Source organism: Carassius auratus, chromosome 34 (genome assembly GCF_003368295.1).
Source record: "Carassius auratus strain Wakin chromosome 34, ASM336829v1, whole genome shotgun sequence".
Classification (NCBI taxonomy): domain Eukaryota; kingdom Metazoa; phylum Chordata; class Actinopteri; order Cypriniformes; family Cyprinidae; genus Carassius; species Carassius auratus.
Window position 1 is genome coordinate 7,424,457 of NC_039276.1, and position 12,389 is coordinate 7,436,845.

At 38.1% G+C, this 12,389-nt stretch overlaps 1 protein-coding gene and 1 long non-coding RNA gene across 3 annotated transcripts; one reads left to right on the forward strand and one right to left on the reverse strand.

Annotated features, from left to right (window-relative positions):
- The first annotated feature begins 6 nt into the window (after window positions 1–6).
- On the forward strand, window positions 7–2,506 carry LOC113053050 (uncharacterized). 2 transcript variants are annotated; one of them, XR_003277154.1, is made up of 7 exons: window positions 7–91; window positions 209–317; window positions 659–745; window positions 917–1,026; window positions 1,107–1,172; window positions 1,246–1,319; window positions 2,052–2,506. It is a non-coding gene; the product is annotated as an uncharacterized LOC113053050 (long non-coding RNA). The 2 variants fall into 2 exon arrangements; XR_003277153.1 differs by having other exon boundaries at window positions 1,246–2,506.
- A 462-nt stretch (window positions 2,507–2,968) lies between these two features.
- LOC113053048 (ATP-dependent RNA helicase DDX18-like) lies at window positions 2,969–11,672 on the reverse strand. Its single transcript, XM_026217671.1, is given in 15 exon segments — window positions 2,969–3,248; window positions 3,251–3,322; window positions 3,643–3,820; window positions 3,915–3,971; window positions 4,057–4,170; window positions 4,258–4,410; window positions 4,500–4,661; window positions 4,796–4,935; window positions 5,026–5,140; window positions 5,215–5,414; window positions 5,545–5,645; window positions 5,741–5,876; window positions 10,695–10,874; window positions 11,041–11,193; window positions 11,500–11,672. Coding segments are annotated over 15 exon segments (1,947 nt in total). The 5' UTR covers window positions 11,618–11,672; the 3' UTR covers window positions 2,969–3,180.
- Window positions 11,673–12,389: the final 717 nt, after the last annotated feature.

Consider the following 12,389-nt stretch of genomic DNA (forward strand, 5'->3'; position numbering starts at 1 on the left):
GTGTTTCTAACAGGCAGTGGAGCAGAAGCAGGGTGTGCCTCCTGGAATGACCCAGGTGTCTGAAGAAGAGGACCTGCAGGCAGCAGAGGAGGTCAGTATGATCAGATCAACCTACTCGTCCTTCACTCAACTCTCAATCCTTCTTGATCACCCACTCTTTATCCGACCCAAGTTAATTAGTTTTTTATTTTTATCTATTTTTTTACAGCTCAGAATCAAAGCCCTGTTGACTGGAATGGCTGCCATGGCAACAGAGGAAGTACATTTCTAAATGCTTAAAATGCAAAGGAGTTAAAAAGGATGATTCACCTAAAAATGTAAATTCTTACCCTCTTGTCGTTCTAGACCTCTGTGACTTATGTTCTTTAGTGGAACTTAAAATTATATTTTGAGAAATATGTTGTTTAGTTTCCAACTTTCTCTAAAAATCTTTCTTTTTTTGTGTTCCGCAAAATGGTAAATAAAGTGATGAAACAACATGTGGATGAGTAAACCCTGAAAAAAGAAAAATTTTAGCTAGAGTGTCCCTCTAACCCTTAACTTTCCCTTTAAAAGTTGATTACTTACTTAAATGTCCTCAGCAGATGCCTTCATCCCAAGGCAACCTTAAAAAAAAAAAGGTCTCATTATGTACACTGTTTCTGTGTGTGTTCTGTAGGGGAAGTTGTCAGCCAGCACAGTGGGGCAGATTGTTGGACTGCAGTCTGAGGAGATCAAGCAAATCGACACTGAATATGCCGAGAAGGTGAACAGTGTGAAAACTTCACAGAACCTCTAAGAAATAGTCCCTATTTTTCCACCAAGAACTGAGGCTGAGATACATTTTTGGAATTTGGAACAAAATTAAAATGTTCAGGTTTTTTTTCCAAATCGTGTAGTGTAAAGCTTTACTGTACACGTGTGTTTGGACCGATAGAGCGCTCAGTGGAGGATCGGCCAGAGAGATTTGGACCTGTTCAGCAACACCGGCGACAACTGGCGTCACTCAACAAACAAATCACTCAGAAAACAAAAGAACTGGAAGAGGTAATACAATCATGCACATGACACATATTGCAGTTTTGAGAACGCTGATATCCCAGTCATTGTTCCTTGATTTATTCCAGCTGCACACAGCATGAAGCCAGAGCGACCTGTGAGGATGCTAAAACTACTAAAAAAAACTAGCCGAGGTGAAACAGGTGGACAGACATATGCTGACAGATAACTGGTTGAATTGGACCATTAATATGTGTTTGTTTTTAGGCCACAGCACAGACTGAAGATCTGGAGCGAGAGCTGAGTTCACTGGAGGACGTGGAGTCTCAGACGGATTCTGGGTATGTAAACAGAGCACCTGGAAGTATCTAAACATTAGGTTGCATCTGAAATCGCTTACTCTCTGAGTAAGTTCTTCTTTTGAACAAGTACTTACTTCCTGCTATATAGTAATTAAGTAATTTTAGACAATACAATCCATTCTAAACTTGGTGAGCTCTCTAGTTAGACAGCATTTTAACATTCCTGACATGAAGGCACTTCAAAAAGGTAGCTAAGGTACCATGTTCTGGCCAAACTCTAAAGGCATGGCCACATTAGTAAAAATTTAATGGCCAAAAAAGGTTCACCTCAAAGGTCTGCTACAGTAGTGTAGCGAATGTATAAAGCACCACTCATACAGAAGTAACATTCAGAGCATTCAGCTTTCTGTTGGTCACTGTTGCAAATTCACAAATAAACCAATGCAAAATTTGGGTGGGGAAATCTTTCGTCAACACACAAAATTCCTGATTGCGTGGATTCCTATTGAAATTACTGCATTTCATCTGGAAAGTTCACAGAACAACTGTAAATGTGGGTTACATAGTTCTGTCTAACTAGTCATGGACTATTTGCTTCGTGTGTATGATATGCTTATTGGAGCACAGTGCCATCAGCTTAGCATCACACTAACACCAAACTGTATAGAAATCCGATGAGAAAAAGTATAGCCAAACAGCCTGAGAATTCTTAGAAAGTGTCAGTGTCCATGTGTTATTTTGAAGTACTGTGTTTGTTTTTATCTTTTGTAGGTTACTGGAGAAGCTTCGTGCATTGGTGGCCATGAATGAAAACCTCAAACATCAAGAGCAAACGTTCTGCTCACACTGTCGCGTATGTTACGGTGACAACATTGTTGTTGCAATATCTTTAATACACACTCCTTTAATACACAACTCCCAAGTGGCACTTCAAAACACACTCGCATTCCCTGATGTTGGTATTTCATTGCATTACAGCCTCATGCTGAGATCACATCTGCTTTCAGTATGTTTATGTCAGCCTAGATTATCTTGGGTTCTGTGAAGCATTTAACTAATGCACTGTTTAACTAGAAATGTTTTGCACCTTTTTTAAACCCATAATGTATATAACACAGATTCCCTTACTAATCACTTTTGTTTTTATATCATAATAAAAATCTGCCGTCAGAACAAAACCCATTAAAGGAGAAATTAACTAGTTGCTTTGTGGATACCTGCAAACTCAGAAGGACTGAAAAAGGTGACAGACCCACCCCCCCTCCCCCGTCAAAAAAAAAAACTCTTCGGATCTACACGATTCACGTGGATGACATTTTCCCATTCAAAACGGCGATTTTCGCCAAAAAGCAACTAGTTTGCAGGTATGTTTGTGCATATGTCATGACATATGAGCATAAGAGTGCAATAGCAGTGATTTTAATAAGGATTTAAACCTCATTAAAATGAAGTTCAGTTCATTGGTTATCAATTGCTTTGGCATTACAAAAATATTTGCATAGCATTTTAAAAGTTTTTAATTGTTTTAGCAAGAAAGTAATCATTGGTGAAAAAAAATTATTATTTTTAATGGAAATTGTCTAATTTAACAAACCACAAAAGGTGGTTCTATCAAGATTTCTGCATTGCCCAGCTCTAGTTGCTACTAAGGTTGTAGGTTCAATCTCATGTAGAAGGAGGAGACAGCATGAGAATAATTATTCATAAGTTTAATGAGTTGGGCCAGTAACAATAGAAATTACGCATCATATAACGGCTTCTGAAAACAGAATTCTGTACAGGCATGGAATGCAGACTGATCAGAGCTCTTCCTGAAGACTACAAATTGATAAGTGTTTAGTCTGACAATTACTCCATATAGATCAAAAGAGGTGCATCACAGGGAAGATTCATCTAATTCTCAGCGGGAGAACTGTCTGCCGTCTCCTTTCCTTTTGCTGACATGTTTGAAGATCTTGGCCTTGTTGACTTAGATTTCTGGTAGCCGAAGCCTCCGCCACCACCTCGCTTCTGCATCTTCGCTCCTTTACTGCTGTGGACGTCTGAGAGAGTGAACAGTTAAGGAACAACAACAAAAATTGTTTCTTAAGCACCAAATCAGCACGTGAATGATTTCTGAAGGATCACGTGACACTAAAGATTGGGGTAATGATGCTGAAAATTACATTTTAAAACAAAACAGAATTTCCCTTTTTTTCTCCATTGTTATACTTTGCAATATAACTGTTTTTACTGTGTTTTTGTTTAAATAAATGCAGCCTTGGTAAGCATAAGAGACCATTACGGTCTCCAAATGGTAATGAATGTACAATCAAGTTCCACATGCAACAATATTCACTGTAATACAATGCTGAAAGGATACTGAGGTCCACAAAAGGCGGCACTTTAAACCCAAAGGACATTGCCACTTTCGGGAGGTCTAACGTCTCTACATTATAGATTTGTTTGAGGGAATGAGAGTCGTAAGCTCTGACGTAGGATTTGTAGGCCTCCTGAGCCGATTTGTGAAGGTAGTAGTTCTTCTCTATCAGCTTCTCCAACTGTAAAAGACCAAAGCAAATACCAATTTGAAATAATAAATTAGGATTTAAAGGTTTGAGATTTAGTTCAGTTTGACTGAATATGAAGTCTCACCTGAGATTGAATATCAGAGATCTTAGTCCAGGAGAACTCAAACTCGCTCAGAGGGACCTTTAGAGGAGCGCAAGAGAGAAAATTCATCTCGACATGCTCAACAGCTTGCCAATATTAAATCAGAACTATAGTGATGTCATACTTTGGCCTGTTTGAGGAATCGTAAAAAGCCGAGCTCCTCTGGTCTTAGGATCAGGAGGGCATGTCCTCTACCATTAATACCACGAGCTGTTCGTCCCACACGGTGGATGTACTCCTAAAACATCAACAGAAAAGTCACATAAAAATCCTAATGCAAGTGCATAAATCTAGCAGCAAGGCTGAACTATGTGCAATGCTGTACCTTTGGATCATCGGGAGGGTCGTACTGAACAATCCAGTCCACCTCTGGGATATCGAGACCTCTGGCAGCCACGTCCGTACAGAGGAGAATACCAGAGTCTGCATTACAGAACTGGAAAAACGTTGTAGTTCTCTTCGTCTGTTTCTGCTTCCCCTGAAAGCCCGTGAAAACAAAAGCATTCATCACTCTGCTTAAATGGCACTTCTCATCTCGCGCTGTGTGTGTAACGCTCAGTGACTCACGTGAATGGCCATGACAGGCAGATCGATGTAATTGAGCAGCTCATAGTGGTACTTCACAGACATGCAAGAGGAGAAGAACACCATCAGCTTCTTCTTACGGTTCTTCTTCAAAAACGTGAAGAGCAGCAGGAAGCGTTTTTCCGAAGGGCATACAACATATCCCTAAATACAACACAGACCAAAACAAATATAGGATATTACACCCCTAACACATGACCAACTGGTTCTGATAAAGGAGGGAGTTTGTTGGTTTGATTGTGTTTTCGATAAAGCAGTGAGACAGGTGAGCAGTTTACCTGTTCTAGTCCATCCACGGTGGCTGTGTCTTTGTTGTCGTCCACCCCCACATACAGCGGCTCCTTCTTGAGCGAGATCCGTGCAAGATCCTCCACCTTACGTGTCTGTGTTGCGGAAAATAACATGGTCTGTCTTTTTTCTGGAAAGAAAGAAAATATTTAAGGACCTGCAGGAACCCTGGTTTAAGAAAGTGATGTCAAGAGGGATCAGGTTAGTCATCGGCTCTTACTAGGCAGGAGTTTGATGATCTGCTTCAGTTCTTCCTCAAAGCCAACCTCTAGAATCCTGTCGGCCTCGTCAATGATCAGACACTGAAGGTTCTTAAACATGAACCCGGGGGTGTTCTGTGGAAAGAGAGAGAGGTCAGGTACACTCCACAGACCCATGTGACAAAGCAGGTGATTGTAAAAAGCCACACCTGCAGGTGATCGAGAAGTCTGCCAGGTGTAGCAACCACGATGTTGACTCCATTGGCGAGTTTCTGGGCTTCAGCAGAACGGTTGCTGCCGCCCATGATGAGGCCGTACGTGTGCACATGATGAGTCATCAGCTCCTTCAGCACACCATACGTCTGCATGGCCAACTCACGAGTGGGAGACAAAATGACCACTCCCGTCCCTGACACACACACACACACACCACAGTCATGACACACCTCTAAGGTCATACTTACATGTTTGACTGACAGCTCTGCTGTGAATAGGACCATAACAAACAGAGAATGCCAATGTATTAAATGGACACTCACCATTTCTGGGCATAAATCTGAGTTTGTAGATTAGCTCTATGGCAGGAATCAGGAAAGCTAGAGTTTTCCCACTTCCTGTTTTAGCTGCAGCCAACACATCTCTATTGGATAAGAATGAGCAAACATTAACACAACCAGTGTGATGATTACAGTGCGACACTGGAACCCTGCAATGTCTGATGCACTGCAAACTCACCTTCCCTCCAGCAGAGGTCGTATGGCCTTGTGCTGGATCTCAGTCATGGTTTCAAAGCCCATTTCCTTCACTCCCTTCAGTGTATTCTCACTGACCACTTCAGCCAAAGATGCAAATGACGTGTCCTCAAAAGCACCTGAGAAAGTCACCAGTGAGGAAAACAAATCAGTAATCTATTCATGTCTAAGAGAAAACTTTAAATACATTTCCAATAAACTGGTTAGTAAAAATCTGAATTGTTTGTCTGTTTTGTCACTTAATTACATATAAACAATACTTTTTAATTTATCTTTATCCATTAAATGTCTAATTAAATGATTTATTTTTAGAAAGGAAAACATTTCAAAAGATTTTGTATTTCAAATAAAGCAAAAAATACTGTTCTTTACCAGTTAACTAAATAAAAGAAGCTTGTGTAAATTAACAATTAAACTCTTATTTTACTAGTAAAAGAAAATGCATCTCTTATTTTGTTGTTCAATTGTATGTACAGTATTTTTTATTTCATTTGTCAAAATCTTATGTTTTTACAATAAAAGTTAAACAAAAGGTTAATTTGCATTTCACTAGTTCACGCTTACATATAATTAGCTGAGGTATGGTATGCGTATTTGGCGTGCTGTCCGGGGAAGGGCTCCGAGCTCGGGAATTGCCCGAAGCTAGAGTACCCCCCCTTCCCCGTATATTGTAAAGTGAACTTGAAGTGAGGAGATGGGGTGGAGGAGGGATGCTGATAAACCGTCAATGGATAGAGGTAAGTCAGCGATATTTATACTGTGGGATTGATTACTTGATTGTGGTCCACCTGTGATGATTAGGCTAAGTATCTGACGCGCTCCTCCCGAATCTTCATAGATAATTACATTTCAAATAAAGCAAATGTAAAGAAAATGCAAAACTTTTTCTTTTTTACCAGCTAACTAAATAAAATAAGCTTTAATGAATGTAATATTATATTACTATATTACCTATTATTTTTGTCAATTGTCACTGAATACCAAACAAACACACACACACACACACACACACATACATATATATATATATATATATACAGAATTTCGTAAGTTGAATTTAATAGCTTTTTTAATATCTTCAAAATATTTTTTAATACCAGCGCAACTTCAAGCTGCAGCTGTAGTGGCGTAAATTAAATCTCTTTCCAAATGGAATAACATATTGCATCACAATGTAATGAGGTCATTATAACTTAACATCAACACTGGACTCAAAAACTGCCCACAGAGATAATTGAAATAAAGACAGAAGAGGAAGGAGACATCTTCTTCATTGATCATTAGTCAGTAAGTCTGATGTGTGAGCAATATAAAAAAAGAGGTGGTAGTGAAGTAAGCATAGGTGTTATTAAAATAAATTGAATAAATAAAACTGATACATTTAAGTAAAGCAGAGGGATTAATCAAGATGTCACAATGGGCCTTTGTCCATAGTTTTGGACAAAGCTTCGCAGAAAAAACACGGCTTCGCAGGGCTAATTGCTATATTAGACAACCACAGCCTATAATTTTAACAATATTAACCTAAAGTAAACACGAGCCAAGTGTTGGGCTACATTTGATAGTTATAGATAGGTCAGGACTGTTTTGTCAAAGTTAGATCATTGGTTCTCCAGCTGTGACTCACTACTGGTGGTACTCAGGATACAATTTAACATCGGTAAAATCTTTTTAACAAAATCCCTGTAAGATCCCAGAGCCATGCTAAACCTTCAGATTAAGGCGAGACATTGCAGCGGAATAGAAAAAAAAAAAAAAAAAAAAAAATTTCATCACCTTACTTACTAAGTTGATTGATTACATTCATAATTGCTACAATTTTTTGTATTACAAGTTTTCTAAAATGTTATGTTTAAATAAGCAAATGATGCATTATTTAATGAAATATGCGGTAATTTGCATACATTTCTAGTACAAAAATCTGAACACTGGATGAAGTCTATTTCAAAATTCTTATTATTTTTTATTTTTTTTTACATATTAGTGTCAAATGTTTTTACAGAGGGAATTCTGTGTAACTCTTTTTGACACTCCATAATTCATAAAATACTTTGAACAGCAGGAAAACAACATATTTCCACAATTTTGGGGGGAATTAAATGTTGTATTTAATCAAGAAAATTATATATGAACACATCCCTCTTCAAAAACCTTCGGAATATAGACAGGAATAAATATGTAAACGGAGTAAACGGCCTTTACAAATGTGTATTGTAATTTAAATCTATTGACACAAATAGATAAAGTGCTATAAAATAAATACTTAACATTTCATATTATAGCACTTTATCTATAATGTGTCTTTTGGATGTTTTCTTTCCATTAGTCTGAAAAAACACTTTATGAAAAGCCAAAAATTGACAGGTGCATGAAAAAAACTGTTTTTGTGCCTGCAGTGTCACTCCTTAAGCATTACCATAAGTCTATAACACTATGCCCATCACAAGCCATGTCAATGTTAGTCACAATGGTGGTACTTGGAAAGCTTAATATTTTCTGAGGGGGTACTCTGTGAAAAGTTTAAGAACCACTGACCTAGACATTGAGTCAATTTGAGAGGTGGAGCAGGACCCCATGGCCTGCCTGCTTGTGGCCTAGACTGGACAAACATTAGGCAGTCCCTCCAGGATTTCAATTTTTTTGTGTGTGTTATTTTTGTGATAAAAATTACTGATTTTGCTGAGGCTTTTCTCAAAATTTGCAATTATACTTGTGGCATTTCTTATTGTTTTGCAGTGAAAATATACCACAGCGAACATTCTTCTAACACTGTTATGACTTTTCTGACTTTGAGAACACTGTAGGTCTCCAGACTAGCGTTTGAGGACACCAGCACTAGTCTCATTAAGTTCTAGAGTTGGGTCCGAGTCCACCTTTGTCGAGTCCGAGTCCAAAAGGGGTCGAGTTGGACTCAAGTCCGAGTTCTTAAAGGCCGAGTCCGAGTCGAGTCCGCCCGAGTCCAGAAAGTAATTAAATTAAAAAAGATTATAAATTGGTATTGTAAATTTTTACATTCTATTAATATTTTAACCTTTCAACCCATTAAACCAATGGCAATATAAAAATGTAATAAAAAAATACCACTGTTACATCTAGTCATTGCCATTGAACATTTTTATGTCAACAGAACTAGTTTCCTATCAAAAAAGGTTTCAAAGGTTTTATTGTATTACAAGTGCATGAAAATACAAATGAACCTATTTTATTATTGTATCACACTATATTGTCCTCCAGTTAAAGATGACACTTCAGTTATTTAATGCCTCTCCCCCACATTTGACAGAGGTAAAGTGCAGCCAATGAGGAGATCCTTAATAATGGAATTATGAATTTCTTGTTGTCTTGGAGAACTTGCATCATAAAGTTGCATTGCTTGTTTGGTCAGTTCTGGTCTTGCAAATCCTGCAATGCTGAGCTGTGCAGCATCTGTTGGTTGCTGCTGCTGTCTTTGGTAGTCGGTTGCATCGGTTTTCGGATCACCAGTACACTGAACCGAAAACCATTTCTTTCGGAGGCGTCCGATTTGAGAACCGATGAACTAATGATACTGCGCATGCGTGTAATTTTTCAAGTATTTTGTTAAACATCGGAAAGTGTGATAAAACTATATTATATATATATATATATATATATATATATATATATATATATATATATATATATATATATATATATATATATATACTTTTTTTTTAAGATAGGGGCTACATGTTTCTAATCTGTATATTGTAGATTATGTATGGGCCAAAGGGGTTTTCAGGGAAGTTGGACAATAATTAAGACTCTAAAGACTCCATGTTTAATATGAATAAGGGATGATTTATGAAATATCTGTACTGTATTTATAGTTAATGATGATAGATTCACAAACTGAGTTTGTAGTAAACAGAACATGAACACGAGTAGAGCAGCTGATGATACTGAACTGAAGCATGTGCTGGTGTCCTGACATTTTATCCTACCCTGTCAGATTTTCCTACCCGGGTTTTGAGCGATTCTCGTTCTCGAGTCAAGAACCGGTTGTATCAGTTTTCAGATCATCAGTAAACTGAACCGAAAACTGTTTCTTTCGGACGCGTCCGATTCGAGAACCGAGGAGCTGATGATACTGCGCATACGTGATTCAGCATGAAGCCGAATGACTCACAGCGCGTCTGAACCGAACTGATTCTTTTGGTGATTGATTCTGAACTGATTTTGTGCTAATGTAATGAGTGCGGGTAAACCGAGGGCTTGAATGAAGGGCAATCTGATGAAACGTAAGTTCATTTAATAACAAATACATCCCAATGGATTATGTATCCGGTGAACTGTTTTTTTTTTTCAACCGGTTTATTGAATCAAACCATCCGAAAGAACCGGTTCGCGGAAAAGAATCGAACTTCCCATCACTAATCCACACTGATATCCAGTGACTGAGTGGTGCGTGTGTTTCGTCTGCAAGCATGAAACTTCTGCCTGCCGGTGTGGTGCAGTAAAATGACAGAAGGGGAGACATTCATTAATTTATCATTTCAATTTTATGCTGGTTTTATTGTTACACATGACGTGGACTCGACTGTACTCGGAATATTTTCCGAGTCCAAAATGTTGAAGTCCGTGTCATGTCCGAGTACAAATTCACCCGAGTGCGTGACAAGTCCGAGTTCATTCAAAATTGGACTCGAGTCCGAGTCCAAGTTCGAGTACCCCAACTCTATTAAGTTCTACAGAAGGTGGCTCCAGCACCTGACAGAACTAGTAGCGCGGATTCGTTCCGCTTTCGGTTTATTTATCCAATGTAACGTTAGCTCTTGTAAATCGGTCCTGATGAGAATGCAAAGACTTTCTTTGACTGAATGCGTATTGCGATGACTTCACAGGACACCTCTAAGCACAGATTCTGTGGACACTCATGGCAGACTGTGTTGTGTTTAACAGATTGTGACATTTTTTACCTGTCAGACCAGAAGGAAGCTGCGGTCCATCTTCATCACTATCATCCTCCTCAGCTGAACCCTCTTTGTCATCGTTTGCATTCTCTGGCACCTCTTCACATTCCTCCTGTTTCTCATCCCTCTCTTGCTCTTTTACTGTTGTCGCTTTAACTTCATCCTGTTTTTTGACCTTTTTCACACCTAAAGGACCAGATCCATTATTTAGTGTATATGAATACATCTCAAATGCTATAATTAAACTGCATATTTCACAGTCTCCTCTCCAGTTTCAAATATTATCCAATGACAATTCCACAGTGACCAACCACTAATGAAAACAACATTCACAGAGATATTTCACACTTACCAGATGTTAGTTCCCCTGTGGCATCCAATTTTCTTTTCTTTTTCTTCTTCTTGATTTTCTGTGAGGTTTGGATCTCTTCAGAGGAGACACTTTCAGTGAGGTTTGGATCAGAATCACCGGTCACTTCAGATCCCTCCAACACAGCCTTCACCTCTGCCAGATCACAAACACATGTCATGCAGCACATTTCATCAACTCCGAAATAAAGGAAAGAACACGCTCACTCAACATGAGGGGAGTCTGATAATGGATGGAAGGAGTGATCCTTGAGGCAAATACTAAACACATAAACAACATTATAATTATTATTATTTAATTAAACCCATATGTCATATTGCTAAGTTAAATACAACTGACTAAAATATAAGTCTAAACTTTAGGAGCAAGAGCACTGTGATTATCACATGCTGAATCCGAGATCACGTCTGAATTACGTCACAGGGAAAAGAGAAAAATTACCTCTGGCGTTTTCTTCTTCGTCTTCTTCCTTCTGAGCTCGGAGCAATTTGCGTTGTTTATTTTTATCATTTCTCTTCTGAATTTTCTTGCGGAGAATCTTCATCTGCATGTCCGCCATGGCTGTCGACAAACACGTGTGTGCGTGCTGCGTGGGGTCCTCCGCTCAGCTGACTGACTCTTACTATGCCCGATTAAAAATATTAAAGTTGTTGAAAAATATCAATAAAAAACGTTAAAAAAAAATTATTGGCATGGTTGGTTTCAGTCGATTTCAATAACTCGGTGTATGTTTGATTTTCTCCTATTTGGAAATAAATATCTAGAAAGGAATAGATTAACCGCTTAATCGTACTCACGTGTGGTTGGAAACGCCTGAATGGTCATACCGCCCTGTCTTATGTACTAAAATATGAAAACAAGATGCAAAGTAATGACTAAAAATACGTAAATGTATATATATATTAAGTAAAATAAAATAAATAAAATAATACAGGTGAGAGTGGCGTACGTTGTTGATTCTATCGAGCAACCAGTTGACAGTTTAATTGAATTTTAAAATTTCCTTGCTTCAGCAACATCGCATAAAATACATAATTTTGTTTAATGAAGCACTGACGCTCCCTAGTGGTGGAATAGAGAAAACATTCTATCATTTATGATTATTAGTTATTATTATTATTAATGCTGTATTCGTCGTGTATCTCCATTCGTGTTTGTGGACAGTAGGTGGTTTTTGATAGAATTTAAATTAAAGTCGATCACAAAAATATGATTCTGTATTAAACATGACAAACTGAACAAGGACTGAAATAAACGTTTAAATATTATGTAGAAATTATTTTATTTGAATACATTTTACGATTGAAGTGGCATCGTTTCCCATCACGACC